At 42.9% G+C, this 17,210-nt stretch overlaps 1 protein-coding gene across 3 annotated transcripts in view; it reads left to right on the top strand.

The window, feature by feature from the left end:
- The window catches only part of MEIS1 (Meis homeobox 1), a 109,394-nt gene that overhangs the window by 52,083 nt on the left and 40,101 nt on the right, over positions 1-17,210 (top strand). For all 3 annotated transcript variants that reach the window (XM_074817279.1, XM_074817276.1, XM_074817277.1), the window contains exon 8: positions 5,106-5,251. In XM_074817279.1, the coding sequence (XP_074673380.1) occupies positions 5,106-5,251 (146 nt within the window). The remainder of the gene's footprint in view (positions 1-5,105; positions 5,252-17,210) is intronic.

The raw sequence follows: 17,210 nt of genomic DNA, 5'->3' as shown, positions 1-17,210 counted from the left end.
ATTGCAAGTCTACTACAGAAGTCAATAGCTTTTTTTTCAAACAAAGCACATATTTAAATTATATTAGCTTATTAAATGGAAAAGTAAGTGCAAACCGTGAAGTTCTTCTAGGAGGCAGAAGCTGCTTTTAACAGGAGACATTTGGAAATGTAAAAGTAAGTTCAACATAGGGAGCTTTTAGAGGACACTGATTTAGTCACTCCACTTAAAAGTTGGTCTGGGTCTTTCCAAGGGCTTCTGGGTATGCCTTTCACATTTTTCTCCATGAACTCCTTAAAGCAGTGGATTTAGATGCTTATCTAGAAGTGGATTGTAAAAGCTGGAAGTTGCTGTTCATCACGTGGTTTGGTGGACCTCAGCAAAGCCGGTGCCCTCCTCTCGCCCCCTCCCAGAAAATTGAACAGCGGACCCCAAAACCTCTCTCAAATCTTGTGGCAGAGGTGTGGGCAGCAGGGTTTTTAAGAATAGTATGTTTTTCTTTGATATAAAAAATATTTGTACTCCAGATACAGATTTGATCCTAGGACAGGGCTACATGCAGTGAGAAATAACCTGTTGCGTCTGGTGAAGGTACTGGTAGTAAAGCTATATTTGGCACTTTGCCACTGAGATTTCTAGTCACTTAAAATCATTCAGGGATGTTAGTCTAAAGAGATACGTGCAAAGGCACGGATTTTGTGGTCGAGCAAAGGACTGGGGTTTTTGGGACATCTAAATTTCCAACCTTTCTGAAACATCCCTGCCTTGAGATTGGGACTGTTTATGTTGCATCTGGGCAGCTTCTGTGGTTGGGGTCTGTGGGTGGATTTGGGAGCTGGAGTGGCTGAAAGTTGCCCAGCTATGCCATGCTGCCTGCCTTTCCAACATCGCAGGGTGATGACATTTAATTTCAGTGCCTCAGGAGGAGGCTCTGAATCGCCCCTTAACTCCTGCAATGACCATGGCCACTGAGGGCGAGCACATGTGCCAAGCTGCTTTCCAGAAGCACCTATTTTGCCAACAAAAGTTTATAACAGATCAGCAGGGGCAAAGGAGCATTACCCACTCGAGAAGCTGCTCTAAACTCGTTTGCCCTTTGCTGCTTCTGCCTCTGATTTTGAGGGGAGTGGGAGGGGAAGGGAAGTTGTAGGAGGCGATGGTGGTGGGGAGGGGGATGCAGTGAGAGGAGCCCCCGCTGGCACGGCCGGCCTGATCCATTCAGCAGGGCTGAATACGATAAATGCCACTTTATCCTTTCTTGAAAGGAACAAGATAGCGCGGCCTAAATGCCTGGGTGTGCTTAAATAGGCAACTCTGGGACGCTGGAGTCGAGGGCGTTTGAAATCGGAGCTCCCTGACAGCCGGGGAGCTGCCACAGGTCACCTGCCTCGCTCCATGGGGACTGGCCCAGGTCTGGCAAGAAATCGTCCACGGACGAATTATAGTACAAATTCCTTTCTTTGTTGGTTGGCCTCTTTCACTAGACCATGGCCTATAAAAAATTGTGTAAAAACAATTCTTAAATATTATTTGAAAGGGCAAATGGCCACGCTGAAAGGTTTGACAGTTTGACATATAGCGCCTGGTTTTGCTCGCTGGGGAACGGGCGCGCGGAGCCTGGGCTCTCCTCCTGCTCCTTACAGGCTCCAGGTTTTTTTTTAAATAGCGTCTAGTTGCTGTGCAGAGTCGCTGTGCTCCCAGCAATTTGACAGGCAACGAGTCTGCTTCAGTGATCTTAAATCCTTTTAGACTAATTTGCGAGCGAGCAGAAAAACAGCTAGCACCTTCGGATCCAGCGCTCAAAACCAGAGAATCAGGTATTGCCAATTAAAGTGCCATTTCCAACCATCATATCAAGACAGATTACTTGCAATTCCTCTGATAATGTCAGACCGTGCCTAAAGAGAAAGCGAGCTGGAGTTTCTCCATGGACAAAGGATCCGCGTGGACCAAACTCATCGGTGACCGAGGTGGAGGGAACGTGATGCGGATCGTGCATACGGCCATGCATATGTGCAGCGTAAACGCGAGTGATGCGCCTGCCCCCTGAATAGCCACGGGCCATTTTGAAGAGCCTGTGGCCCCTCAGTCACTGGCCTACTAGTTAATTGCCACACAGACTTCGTGACACATGGGCAGATAATATGACATTTTCGGTTTCTGTCACTAGCAAACGCCATGGCGTTGCTTGCACTAGTTGCTAAGAAGCTGTCAGAAACCATTAGCAGCTGGCTAAAGTTGCCCTATGGCATTTCCTCATGGCATCAGCAAAACAAGCATAAATCACCCAGCGGAGCCTCCCGCTATACTAATGAGGCTGTAAGCTTGTTTATGGACTAGCATCATTTCTATGATTATTTCCACCTTTTCAGTTCGCCTTCATTTGGCAGCAGGAGAAGTCAACTTCAGGAATGGAGTCACCGCTGACATTTTACAAATGCAGTTCGTAGCTGCTACCGTGTGGCTGGTCAGTGGTGCTTCAAGTTTGTTTAGTGATCTTTAAAAAGAGGAAAAGAGAAAAAAAAAAAAAAAAAGGGAGGGGGGGAATCTCTGGAGACCTCACAGAGGTGAGTGTATCGAGTTGCAAAGTAGATGGAAATACTAAAATCCACAATTGACCATTTAGACTTCTCTCTGTGGTTTCAGTCTTTACGGGATCAATTTTCCATTTAAAAAAAGTGGAAGAGGTTAAACAATTTATAAAAGTCTACCAAAGCATTTGCTCTTAGGATAGCCGGGTGCTTTCTTATCCTCTCCCTGCCTTTCACTTTCTCTAACTTGTGTCGGACGGGGCCAGGGTTTATTGTTTTAGGCTTTTCTGAACATGCACCAGTATTTACACTGGATTGAAAGCATTTGCTTCCAATGAAAATCTTGTCTTAGATTACAGCCCAGCAGTGTAATTTCCCTCCCAGATGGGAGTAAAGTAGCAGTATTTGCCTAAAAACAGTAGGAAGAACAAACTGTGCATTAAGCCAAGGCTGTTTTTGGCTTGAGCTAATGATGTAACAGAAACCTTTTATTTGGGATAGGTCACCGCCAGGGATTGAAGGAGGTGATCTGGCTCGCGCTTGAAAGGTTTCTCCATTGTATCTACATAAGTCTTCACTTAAAAAATCCTGTTCCTAATGCTTCTGCTTTCATACAGCAGAAATAAACAGGAAAGGTTCTGGGGAGTGTTATAGGTGGAATGCAGAAAGCTTTTCCTCCCCTAATGGAGGATATAATTCAGGTGCCCCGGAGGCATGCTTTCAGGAATTCTCTTGCCCGAGGTAATGGGAAGCTAAGGCTGCTTGAAGGCCTTGATTATCTATTGATGCACAAAGCTGGAAAAAAAGTCATCTCCCTTGGATTATAGTAGATATTTCCATAAATTATCAATGAGTCCTCCTCCCGTCAGGCAGGAGGCGATGCCTGCTAAATTAATCTGAAGGGGGTTTGAAATGAGGAGAGAGTGTATTTTAAAAAAATGGGGGGGGGGGGGAGAGGGTGGGTGGACGGTTGCAGGGAGGTGGTGAAAGGCAGTGTCATTAGGTTAGAAGCTTTTCATTTTTAATCAATGAATGCGTAATACTTTTCTTCTCCTTGTTTGCCTCTCGCAGACAGAAAGTGGATTAGCCCGTGGAATTTTAAATGCTGTTGAGTTGTTTCCTTTGCTCATGTTTCTTTTATGAATTATTATTTTATATGGTGAATTGCTTCTCTGTATAAAAGCCCTTTTTTACATACTGGGCTTTCAAAGAATTTGTTGGATATCTGATTTCTTCATAAAAATCTTGTTTGTTTCTATAACTACCCAAGGTTACCTTTTCATTAAAGGCACAAGCCAAGTCATAAGGACAATTATAAATTTGTCACAGTCAGTAAGGTACTAAAAATATAACACTAATAATAACTTTTTTTTTGGTGCTGAAAGATGTTTAACAAATCATAATTTTCATAGTCTACATCCTTTTTTTTTTTAAAAAAAAAGATAATTTTTATTCCTAACAGAGATAGTTTTGATTCAGCCCAATTCAAATGACTTTCTTGATCATTCTTGCCCGGGGGTGTAAAAAACACTTGCCTAATGCCATCACAACTCCATGTTGCTACACGTACAGTGTCCTTGGAAGCTAGCATATACCATTCAATCCGCACGCAGAGAATGCAGAGACTGATTTGCTCTGTGGACTTCTTTATAAACTGCTTTCAGGGTTTGAAACAAAAATTGCATGCAAACGGGCTGGGCCCTGCAACTTTTGTTTTCCTTTGACCACAAGCCCATCAGCCCAGACCCAAGTTGGCTGCTATGCAGTTATGTCCTCCCGTAGACACATTGCGAACGTAATGAGAACTGTCTGAGACCTTCTCTGCGTTAAGGAGATTCATTCTGGATCAGTTGTTGTTTAACGGGAGCAGACACCTATTACGGATATGGCACATGGGTACAAAGCAGGGTGTTAATTCCTATGGTGTATGTCAAATTGGTACCTACTTATCCCGCTATGAATTTCTTTTGGCTGGGGCTGGGAAGAGGGGTGGCCAATTAGCTGCCTACCTGCCATCAAAAAGTCAGGGGAAGTTGAATGTCTATAAAAGACTTGGCATAAGTGATTCCCCAATCCTCTGGTTATTGCTGAATTTGGGGAGAGTATGTGATGTTGCAAGAGAGCTATATTCATCCTGCTTCTCACATCCCAGAGCGGGACGGGGCATCCAGCTTCACACATGTCATGGGGATGGGATATCATTGATACTTTTCTAATTGCCATCTCCACCAAAGTAGCTGACTGGGATGAATTTTTGGGAAGTTACCTAGAGTGAAGAAAAGCCACCATTTCCACCTTTGCAAGCTCAATGCTTGCAAAAAAAATTTTTTTTTTTTAAAGCACTTTTTGTTTTGGGTTACAGTGGCAGAAACGGCTGCACTGTCCTTCAGGATAAACCAGAATGGGGCTGACACAGTCCTGAGACCCTCCCTCTCCCCATGTCTCTTCCCCCCCATCCCCTCAATCCCTGGTGAATTATGGTGTTAAAGAATTTATACCTCATTTAAATATTCATGCAGTTTATACCCAAAGCCAGGCTTCGGCTGAAGTATATAAAGGTAGCATAAGTCAAAATTTGATTCACTATATTTACAGGTGACGGCTTGGACAACAGTGTAGCTTCCCCCAGCACAGGTGATGATGATGATCCAGATAAGGACAAAAAGCGACATAAAAAGCGTGGCATCTTTCCCAAAGTAGCCACAAATATCATGAGGGCATGGCTGTTCCAGCATCTAACAGTAAGTGAACTCTAGATCACATATGCAAAATAAAACATGGAAAATGTCATAGTTGTAGTAGTCGTAGAAAGCAAAAAAATACGTATTATGTTGCTGACAGGCAGCTCAGGGAACTTTTCCGAGCAGAGTTGTTGTTGTTGCCTCATTTGCTAGATGCCAGGGGAAGAGCACAGAGTGTATGTTTTTATGGTTTTGGGGTTTTTTTGTGTGTGTTGTTTTTAGATTTTTTTTTGGTTCAAGTCGCAGTTGTTAACAGGACGTCACTGCAAAGTGTGACTAAGCTTATACTAATAACCTCGGAGACCTGTCCTGCCCTGCTGCTCGCACAGCTGCAGCTCCCCTTAGCTGACGTGGGAATTGCTGCTTTGGAGCAGAGAGCAGCGTTCGGCCCTTGGTTCTGCGCTCTGGAGAACCGTGGAAAATAATTGGGGAGATTAAAAACAAAGCAAAAAGCAAACAAAGACCTTATTCAGATGTTTGTCAGAGATCATCAGAAGCTTCATGATGAAAGGTCTGAATGTATCTGGTTTAATAGCAAAGTATAATTTTTTTCTTTGAGATGTTCTCATTCCCAGAGTGTAAGTTACTCCTGTATTTAATGTTATAAAGGGGTGGGGGGATGCGCAGCTATTTCTGTTGCCACAGCTACCTGTATTTTTTTTTTATTCCTGGGATTAGAAATCAAAGCTCTGGACAGGTGTGTGGGGTTAAACTGGATGCTGGAGCTTCTTTCAAGGCTTTACATTGTGTACCACACCTAACGTTAGCATTTAGAAAAGTGTTTCTAATGCCATTCTCCTTTTTCATCGAATTGTGGTGATCTGTCACTGTGTTTTCATCCACTGTGGGGATGTGGGCCTTCGGCCCCAGGTTTTCTGTCTGAGCTTTTCTGTGCCAGGAGGATAAGGGCCAGGTGAGGGTTGCCGGGGCTCTGCGGGTGGTAGTGAAGAACAGCTCTCACTTCTAATCCCAGCAGTTGACTCTCTCCCCTGCCTGTAGTTAGGGTCAGGGTGAAACCAGAAGCCAGCCAGCTTGCCCAGCCCCGCTGGGAGCCTTGCCAAGGGTATACTTGTAAACTGGAGGAAGCGCTCACGCACATCGGCCCTCCGTCCCCTGCTGAGCCAAGAAACCAGATATCTGCTGTGACTCTTGTCAGCATGGGGATCAGGCGGGGAATCTTGCCCCGCGTGGTCCTGGGTTGCTATGAATGAACCTTCATGCCGGAGCACTCCTCCTCTGAGGCCAGAGAGGGCCTCGAATATCTCCAAGTTAATCTCTCTCTCTGGCAGACTCTACATCAGCTGTGCCCCAGCTTTGCCAGCTCCTTTACCCTGTCCCTTGTGCATTAAGTGCATGGCTGCCAAAGGCTGAGGTCCCTTTTGGTTTTGGTGGCTCCCCAGTTCTAGGTCCTCGCTCAGGAATTGCTGACAGCCTGGTGTGTCTCCGCAGGTAGACGTCAGGTTAAGGACATCTTCCTCCAAAGTCCAGGGAAGCTGTGCTGGCAGCGATGCTCACACCAGCCTGATGCAGCTGATTTAGGTTCTGGTTTGAGGAGATACTCTGGAAGCTCTGCAGTCAGGACAAGGCACACCAGGGGACACTGAGCAACTGCATGTCAGTCCCCATAATTCCCAGCTGAGGAATTACAAATCGAGTAGTATATTAATATTTTTTCCTGGAAGTGGCCTGTTTTCTGTGTTTGTGCTAGTAAATTAAACATCGCCCAGGCACAGGAATGTGACGGTCTATCCTGTTAAACTGCTTGATTCATCTCCAGCACGCTCTTAGCCTGGGCCAGCTTCCACCCTCCCAACCCATTGCTGAGAGCACAGCAGAAGGCAGCAGCGGTGACTCCTAAAAGACCTCATGGCAGGAGCCACCCTTTGTTGAGCATTTAGCTACATGGGCTTGACTCAACCCCGCAGCTGGCTTCATGCACAGTCTCAGGACCAGAGAATGGACCCTATTGCTGTTTTGTCTAGATTAGGTGTAGGGTGCAAGTGGCTTTTCACTCTTCTGTGTGGTAATAGTGTGCAAAAGAGAAGATGAGAGTGCCTGTGGAGCTTGCTGCAGTGCTGGTAGCTGCCCCTGGGAGACAACATCTGGATATCAGCTTATAAGGTGGTCTTTTCTTCTGGAGGGCTTAAATACAGAAAGACAGCACACACACACACACACACCCCCCACCCCCCGGACCTGTGCAATGAAACTGCTGCATTTTCTTCCTTGCAGCACTAAGCTAAGGCTTGCTTTAAAAATCTGCCATCCCCTGTGCAGATCCAACCCAGCCAGATGAAGCATGCAGATTTATTTCAGGGCAGCTTTCTCTTCTCCTGGCAGCATCGTGATAGCTCCAGGCTTGTCTGATCAGTTCAGTAAAGCAGAATTAGTTTACCTGGTCCAACCTTCTCCATCTAGGACCTTGAGACAGACCTTTCAAATCTACTCTAGGTGGGATTGTGGACAGTTTCTCCAAATTAAAACATGGCTGGACAACATTGTAGGCTCTTCCAAGCATGTGTCTCAGCTGGGAGTGCTCTTGCTGGAGTGAGACGGCACTGGAGAACTTGTGCATCCAGAAAAGCAGTGGGTCCTGTGTTTGGAGGAAGATGTCCTCCAGGCAAACACATTGAAAACATGGGGAAGAGTCAACACTACAGTTAGCGCCAGAGCAATATAACATGTTGACAAGCTGCTTGGGGTGCTGTCCTCTCTGCAAAAAAACCCAGGCCCAAATCATGTCTGCAATCAGAGCTGAGGAGTAAGGGGGTGAGAGACTGAAGAAATTAAGACTCCAGTTCATTTTTGAGGGTGTCTGGCCCCCCTGACTGCTCTTATAACCCTACACATGGGCATGACAGTGTCCTCAGCTGGGCTCCTCACTGCAAGAGGGAGGTCATCCTGAGGGCTGGTCAGCTGAGGAAATTAGAGATCCCACACCATTTATTTATTTATTATTACTGAATTTGGTCTTCCCTAGGGTGGACATGAGGTCCTCCCTAAGGCAGGAGGTGCGGAGAGATAGGAAGATGGTTCTGTTTAGGCAGGGGACACATCAGGGCAGGTGATACCTCTCTTTTGCCCCCAGTGCTTAACCTGCCTTCACCTTCCCATCCAGAAAATGGCAGGGAAGAAATGAATGGTGGTTAAGCACAAAATCCAGTATCCCCTTGACCGCTGGTGCTTCCTAATTGGGGTGTTAGTTGGGAGCCCTCCTTTTCAAACGCAATTTTTTTTCCCTCACAATTGTAATATTAATACACATCAGTGGCATGGAATTAAACAAAATAGACAGTAATTGCTGTGTCTGTCATACTAATGATTAATGGTTGGAAAGACTTAAAATAAATGTTGGACAAATACAATCTTTCAGAAGTGTATAGGCTGGTTTAATTCCTTCTATGCAGTTATTCCATCTCTAAGAGTATTAAGTCTTCCTCTGTGTACTGACTTCATTTTCTAAGGTTTGCCCCTTAGTTCTTGTTTCCCACTTAGGAGGAAATTGGTTTTTTCTTTATTGAAGAAAAAAAAAAAATCAAAGGCAAGACCATAGCCTTTCCGGTTGTTGAAGTGTTTGGGCAATAGTTGCCACTCAGTGTCGTGCTGCAGCCCCCCGTTATTTTGGCTGATGTGCAGAACCGAGTTGACGTATGCCCAAAGGGTAGGCAAGCCCTGTCCTCTGTGGATGCAGGCAGTATGCTCTGAAACACTGCAGGGGATAAATTCATCCAAATTGTCCTATTCTTCCCCTTGGAATAATAACAACAACAACAACAAAAATCAGCTAAAGCAATTGCAGAAGTGGTGACCAGACTTACTTAGGACTTTGCGGGATTTATTTTTAACTATTTGCTTTTTTACCATAATTTTGATTAAATGTCTGGGTTGGCTGTTAGTTAGCTGTGGAGCTTGTTGAAATTTTTGATGGTAGATTATGACACCAACCTGTAAATCTTGAGGTTTGTGAAATCTATTTTTAGGATTTTGCTATAAATTTGAAGCAGAAGGAATGGCCTGTTACTATTTGGTTTTAAAAAAAAAAAAAAAAGAGCTACTAATAGTTTGGTGAAGAGGTGAGGACACCCCCAATCTGTAAAAGTTGAGTCAAAAATGAGGGGAGGCTTGTGGGGTGGTATCAGATGAACATCAAATGCCATGGCAGGGTCATGAGGAGGGACTGGGGCAAATTAGTCCTGTGCTGGAGCTGGGCTCCAGAAAGTTGCCCAAAGGATAATTTCAGGGTGTGCTGGAGGCAGCAACATTTTACAGGCCCCCTTTTTTTCTTTATTATTTCTTAGCTCCCTAACATTCAGGGATCATATCTCACCACCATTTTTCAGGCAGATCTCCTCACTGTAATGTATAGCCCTCAGCAGGGATTGAGAAAAGCTTGGAGGAAGGGAAAGGGAAGAAAAATTAATCTTGCCTACAACCAGATCTGTGTAAATTTAATTGTGGCAACAGGATTAGTTTCTGCTTCAACCCATAGTATGCTTTTGTCCCAGCAATGGTACCTTTTTGTTCAAAACTAGAAGAAGGGAGTTTGTATGGTATCTTTTCAAGTGTTTTGTTCACTCATTGTGAATTCTCTGCATCCTTTAAATCCAGCTTAATTTAAAATGTTGGGATTCAAACCTCATTTTGGGGATTATACGATGTAATTGGTTTGTTATATGATGAGTATTTGATGATCTTCACGTTCATCATCTAATCAGGCAAAAAAAGCCATAAAATTATAATCCCAAAAGATGTTTAATAACAATTTAAACTATTGAAGGCTTTATTTAAGCACATTAGGGGATTATAAACTACTTTTTTTTTAATGGTGCCAAGAGGTATATTCAAGGACTTCAAACACCTTTTAAAAAACAAATTGCCATGAATTAAAAAAATGAATGGGCCAAGGATTTCTTTCATGTAAATCCCCTAATTTAATCATTATTTTAAACTGCTTTTAAAACAATTTCCTTAAGAGGTTAAATCTTACTGAAATGGGAGACTGAGCAGAAAGCAAAAGACATAGATGAAAGATGTTGACTTTACAGTAAAAGTAAAAGGTTTTTTTCTATTACGTATCTGGATTTTGAATCTTTATTGATCACTTGATGCCATGCTATTAAATAAGAAAACTTACAATAAGCAATATGCAATCTATTTAGCAAAGGTGTTATTTGTATGAAAGAATTTATTTGAAGCAGGTATTTGGAGGAGGCACTTTATATCCAAATCTAGATGAGAAAAATAGTCCCCATTGCTTCAAGGATAGAAAAATACTGTTACACCACTTAGTCCTATAAGTTTTGTTTATGTATGAATATTTTACAGGCTAGCAACTTTTTAGGGTTAAAGCAAGTGGATTTCCTGTCTTCTCTTGTCCCTCCGTGGTTATGAGATTTTGCCTTGGGAGGCGTGTGGGGTTAATTTGACTCCCTGCCCCTACTCCCATGCAGGATGCTTGTCTGGGTTTGGAAAAGAGTGTAGCAAGAGGGCAGATGGGTACAAAACTAGGCTGCCGAAAACATGAAAAGGGGAAATAATTGGCTAAAACCAGCGAGGATTTTTTTTGCTCTCCTCTCAAGAGGGTTTGGAAGCATTAAAACAAAACACCCCCCACTGCCCCGAAAGTACAACTTACAATGAGTATCCATCCTGCACCAGCTGATACTCGCTCTGCAAAATGCCAGAGGGCTCCTGGAGCTCATCTGTGTAACAGGGGTCATATTTCCTATATTGGACTCAGAATGGGTGTGGGGGGGTGTCCTCCCCCTTTATCCCAAATACGCAAGTCTCCTCTTTCACTTGATTTTATTGTGGGCAAAGCTGCAAAAATCTTTCTTCCACATCTGCAAGACTTCTTAGTGCCAGCTGTCCCAAATTCCTGGGAAAAGCCAGGCATTTTTAGCTTGCCTTTGGTCACCCATGAACCGCCATCCCCTCGGCTGGGAAGGTGGGAGCCGGGGCTCCTCCTGCTCCCAGCAGCAGGAAGACTTGCCAGAGCAGTGAGCAAAAGCATCCATTGCAGGTTGGTGCAGGTAACCCATGATGAGGGTCCTTAGCTCTCTTCTGCTGGTGGCACTGCTGTGGCAGTCATCTTCAACGGGAGAAAATGGGCAGTGGTATTATGGAAGATGATGATTATTTCGAGGCTCTGTCAGAATTGAATTGAGAGCTCCAGAAAGGAGGACAAACAGGATTTAGGTAACTTGGTTTGAATTAACTTCTTAACCCTTCAGCCCTCCCAGATTTTGATGGCACTGACTGTCAAAACCTTCAGCGTTTTTTATAATCATCCTCAAATTTGTTGCTTTGAACTGCTGTCCAGCCTCCAAGGATTGATCCATTTTCCACCATAGGTGAATTTTGCCATTTGTAAAGCAAATTGTTGGTTCTGGGGGGATACTCTTGGCAATGCTGCTGTTCCTCCAGTTTCATGATTTCTTGGAAGGCGCATGTCTTGTATACTGAGATCTCATGCTGTCTTGTAGATTATTTAAGTTACCAGCACTGACCTATGCTGCAAACCTTTGGTTTTAGACCAGAAGGGAAAAATACAAGGTGCTATAGTCAGTGGGTTCAAGGAAATCGGATTCCTCACTTAGGTTCTTCTCATGTTCAGAAGCGTGGTGTAGTTACAACATCTGTTTTTTCTCATATCTGTGATTCAGTCTCATTTCTGATGAAGACAACCATCATGTTGTCTTAAACTACATGATATGAGTCATCTCATCCTGGGCTCCTCACAGGTCTCAGGAACAGCAGTGGTCCAGGGAAGTATTTTGGTTGAAATCAGAAGGTAGTCAACAGCTTGAGGTAAATTTTAGAGAGAGAGTGTCTGTTCCCAAAGGGCTATCTTATCTTTTTTCCAATTTCCCTCAGTTTCCACCATGGAGGCACTGTTGTACCAATGTGCTGGTGAGCACATTAAAGAATTTGAATTATTTGGAAGGTGCTGAAACACATTAGTATTTACACACCAGAAGAATTTCACATCTGAGTAGAAGCAAGGGAATACTGAAAAGTTGAAACATGATAAACATTAATTCAGATGTTAAATTACACTTGCTCTGGTTGTACTAGAAACTCCTTTTGTTTGCATAAATATTCTGGGAAATGAGTTTACCAGCAAGAATGTTTGCAATAATAAGAATTTTTAAGTCAACAGTAGATGCTTTGCTTTCTTCTCCACCCTCTCCTTTCTTTTTATATTTGCAGCTGTGATATTTTGTGTGTACAGCTTCATTTTTGCAATTAGCCTCCTCCAGTCAAGGCACAGAAAGGTGTTACGTGATGTACTGTCTTTTTGCAGTCAAAGCAGACGTACGAAATTCAGTATCACATTTTGAAGAGGGACAGGGGGAGGGAAAAATCTGACCACCAATTTGTAAATCTGGAAGGATCCATGGAAATATTTTGGCAAATAATTTGCAATATGAAGTACACCAAAGGCAACAACAGTATCTTGGCAAGCGGTGGGTGAGCAGGAAATGAGGATAAATTCATGGGCTCGGTTGTTCATTATTAGATGTTTGTTTAGCTTGTCCTCTAACACAGTTGCTACAAAAGAGCCTATGCTGATTCTCAGATATGCTTATGTATATAAGTGCCAGTGTTAATTTTTTATTGGCAATCTCCTAACTCTTGAAGGAGTTTCACAGTGCAACAGTGTAAGATAGCGAATGACTTAATCAGATCAGGTAAAGTGCCAAAATATGAGGCACCAAACCAGTTGGGCACATATCTGATGAGATGTGTTAATCTGTGGTGTAAAATAAGCTGCCTTTCAAATAGGGTCACATTTGGAAGTGGTACATCAAGTTGTGTAAGATGCATTCCCTTGCTCTGGCATAGAGTATCCTACATCTGTTTGCCTGAACTTAACCCTTGTCTGAATGAACCACAACAGTGATACTGTGGCGAATGTAGTCTGTTTGTTGCTCCAGGACAGGCATGGAATGTGAGTCGGTTTTTTACTCGTTTTAAAAGTTTTGTTTCCCCTTTCCTGCATTTACCTCCAGCTACACAGAATCTGCAGTTATAGCTTACATGTTTTTTCTCATTGCATATATTCAAGAAGCCCTAATTCCTAATACTATCTGGTTATGTTTACTGTCTGTCCATGAAAATTACCCACAGAAAACTTGTTGTGGAAAGGAATTTTTTTTGTTGATGGAAAGTTAAAATTTTCCATGGATAATGACATCCTTTCCCCCAAAATGCTCAGCTGAAAATCCAGTTGTCAATATGTGAACAAATGTATTGATCAGACTCATCTTTGCACTTCCAGCTCCTCACCCTGTAAACTACAGCAATACTAGATATATGTGTAGAGAGAAGGTAAGTAGGCAGAAAAGAGTTTAAGTTAATATGTAGTTACCTAATTTACCTCATCTTTTGCATCATTGCCTGATTTAGACCCATAGTATTTAGCAGAGTACTTGTTTCACTTCAGTGGTGGGCCATCATTTTAATAAGGCAAGGTCTAGGAGACTTACCACTGCATCTTCTGCTTCATGAACCAGAAACTTCTGCCCAGAAAATACCTCTCAGACTTTAGGTATAGCATGAATATTCCTTTCTTGGCTACTGGTTGACCTTTTCTAATCCAACCTGTCCAGCATAAAACATTTTGGAAATATGTTTTTTTAAAAAAACAACAAACCACCAACTTATGCCCACTGTGATGCTCTGTACCAGTGATGCAAAAAGGAAGGTAGTCAGTTTAGTGGCACTAAAGTGTTACTTGAGTCACACTAGTAAAACCAAGGTCTTCTCATGATATAAATATGTTTTCCAAGGACTTTTTTTGAACTCAAGAGGGGAAATGGTGGGACTCTGCCTTAGGTGACTTGCTCTATTCATTACCTATAGTCAACTTTGAAGTGAAACTCTTCTTCCTAGACAACCTGCATTCATGTCAGCCAGAGCTTTTGGGGTCCCTAGGTGATATTTTGGGGAAAGTAAATGCCATATTAGATTAAACTGGCTAATTAATAGATTTGTTAGCAGAACTCTACTTATTTGCTGGGAACTTTGTGCTGATCCAGGAGTTGTACTGTGCTTGTGTGGGAATGGCAAAGAGGATAAACCTGTGATTTCATTGTTGAAACCCGAGCATGGATCCGTTGGTGCAGCAGGTTGTAAACCCTGGAAAGTCATAAGCTACAGTTGGGGGCAGAATAATTTTGAAGCTGGTAATAACCCGAATCTTAGGATTCTTATGAATAAAATGCAATTTTAGTAATGTTTTCATAAACAGCAGTAATGGCGGCGTTTTAGTAAACAGTGGCATTAGTTGCATCAAAATTGCACCACATTGGCTTTTAAATTACTCCACCTGTCTGTATGAATAGGATTTTCAATGTCGAGGCACACAGACAGCTGCTGCTAATGTGTTTTTTTTTTCTCCCTGTGCAGATAATGCTGGCAAATCTACAGCCATCAAGGCCTGGTTTCTGATGTAAAACGGTACCTGACCTACTGGCTCTGGTGCTACAAAAGGAACAGCTTTAATTACTAATGGCCGTGTTTTAGTTTTGTACTTGTTGATGTAAAAAATGTCATCTTAGAGCAGCGTAACCTCTGGTTCACTTCCACCGGCAATGGTACACTGGCTGCAATTATTTTCAAAATAATTTGTGTTCCTCGGTGGCAGCTTGCAATCCTGCCTTGTTAGTGCTCAGATAATTAGCAGGGGTCTGGCCCTCCAGGTCCCTCTGCCCCCGCATCCTGCTGGTTCCCCTGCACCTCAGAGGGCTGTACTGGGGTGAAATAGGAATTGCACATACAAATCCCACTTGATTTATTTGTAGGACCATCCCTCTCTCTTATTAGGTGGGTGTAATACCCAGGAATTCGTGGGGCAAATTCTGCCCTGAGTTGTTCCCTGTTAAACCCCTGGGAAGCCGGAGGGGTTACGTGGAGGCGAAGTTGGGGCACACTAACTCGTCTCACCAGTTATTAACTAAAGGATGCCACGTTGGCTAATGAGGCTGATGTGCTTCTTGATGCCATTTCACGGGGTTGAGTTTGGCGGGGATGATCTGGTTACCAGCCTCACACCAAGCTCTAAAAGGGTTAAAGGCGATAATGGTGCCATTAAAAATCCAGCTTGCCAATGAGCTATTTTGTGCGAATGGTATAAATATAAGATACACTTGTCTGGCTCATTTGCAAGCATTCTTTTTGACTTCTTTCACACAACTGGTGTTTTTGTGTTTAATTTAACAAGAAATGAGTAGTAAATGAAAGCTGCTGCCTGAAATCCCACTGTGAGCGTGTTTTGCACTTGGCTCCCCAGTGAAAAGGCAATTTGTGAAATTATGTGATAGAGTAATTAGATGAAGCCAGGGCTTCTGATTGTTGCCATGCTTATGTGGTAAAGGTTTGCTGGGGGAAAAAAAAAAAACCATGGATTATTACCCTGGCAAGTTGGCTCAAAGCTTCTTCATTTATTTGTAAACAGAATATTTAGTGACCGCATAGGAAGTAGCTGTAATCACCAGCTCGTAAAGAAACCACAGCAGAGCTTTTGGATTTTTACAGAGTGCTCATGTAAAATTTAAGCTGGGAGGCAGAATCCCTGTTAATGTAATTAGGATCTAATTTACCACCCTTTGCACACAGATGTAATAATGTCTAGATATTTATTCTATCTTTAAGCACATTACATATACCTCAGTGCAGCAGTTACTGAACAGAAACAGGTGTGAGCACTTTCTGGATTCATTTTTACACTGTAAACACACAGCGATTTAAGGGGAAATATTTACCAAAAAAAATGAGGGGAAAGAATGTCTGCAAATGAGGCAGTAATGGACAGTTGCCCTTTATGTACTGATGGATTTCTCAATGGTTAAGTAAATTAAAGCAAATGCTAGAAAAATCAATAGGCTTGCAGAGTCTTGGTTGTGCCTCATAGACTTCAGGACAGAATGACAGATGTGGTGCATATGACCCATTTAAGTATTAATGCTTGGGAAATTGCCTCTGCGTGCAAGGTTATAGGCCTAGAAATATTGTTACATTAAATTACAGACAATAATATTTTTAAGTATATATGGAATTTATACGTTTCAGTTTAGTTGTTCTTTGGCGTTACATTTGTCCTGGAAGATTAGTTGTGTAGTTGTTTCTCTGGAATGGTAAATCAGGTTTAAAAATGTTCAAGCAGTGAATTGTCTTTCCAGGGCTGCTGCGGACCAGCGAGCGTGTTGCATGCTACGGGGGTATGGCGAATGTGTTAAATAAGAGCCATGTAGCCAATGTGTTCACTAGCAAATGTAGCATATAAGTGAGTCTAAATTAAATATCATTAAAAGGCGGCATTCTAAATGGTGAGAGGGCTTGCACGATACATAGGATCGCTGTTAAATCAGGTTATTCTGTATGACTAAACACAAAGTAAAATACGAAGTGCGTGGTTGAGATGAGCTAAGTAAGGTAACAGCCAAGTCAAATCTTTCTCACCATCTTCTGCACGCGCCGTGATTGGAAGGGGTGAGTTTGCATGGGCGGGATGAGTAAAAACTGACCCCGCGCAGAAATTCTCCCAAAATAGAGACGTTATGATTAATCCAACTAGGCAGACGAGCTCTAGATGAGATAGTGTTTGCCATGTCTGATTTCTGTCATTTCTCACCGTACTTCCACCAAGGCAGTGGGGAAGTAGACCAAGTTCATTGTCTCTTCATGGCATCTCTGGCAGAAGGACCATGAAAATAGCTGGGACCCCTGATTTCAGTGTTGGCGTGAGGGCAGAGCTGCATGTTTGCTGTGCTTGCTGTTGGTGACAGCCTGACGTACCTTGCCAGTTATCCTGATTTCACCCCAAACACCTGTTTCTGTGAAGGGAGTGGCGGATGCATTTTATATACAACTACTGTGTTTAATATTAAAAAGGAGCTTTAGACTTTCACAATAACATTCCCATTCTGTGTTGTAGCCCTTGCATGGAAAGTGT

The sequence above is a fragment of the Strix aluco genome, chromosome 3 (genome assembly GCF_031877795.1).
Source record: "Strix aluco isolate bStrAlu1 chromosome 3, bStrAlu1.hap1, whole genome shotgun sequence".
In the NCBI taxonomy this organism is placed as follows: domain Eukaryota; kingdom Metazoa; phylum Chordata; class Aves; order Strigiformes; family Strigidae; genus Strix; species Strix aluco.
The sequence above is the reverse complement of the archived record's forward strand: the minus strand, read 5'-3'. Positions and strand labels throughout refer to the sequence as shown.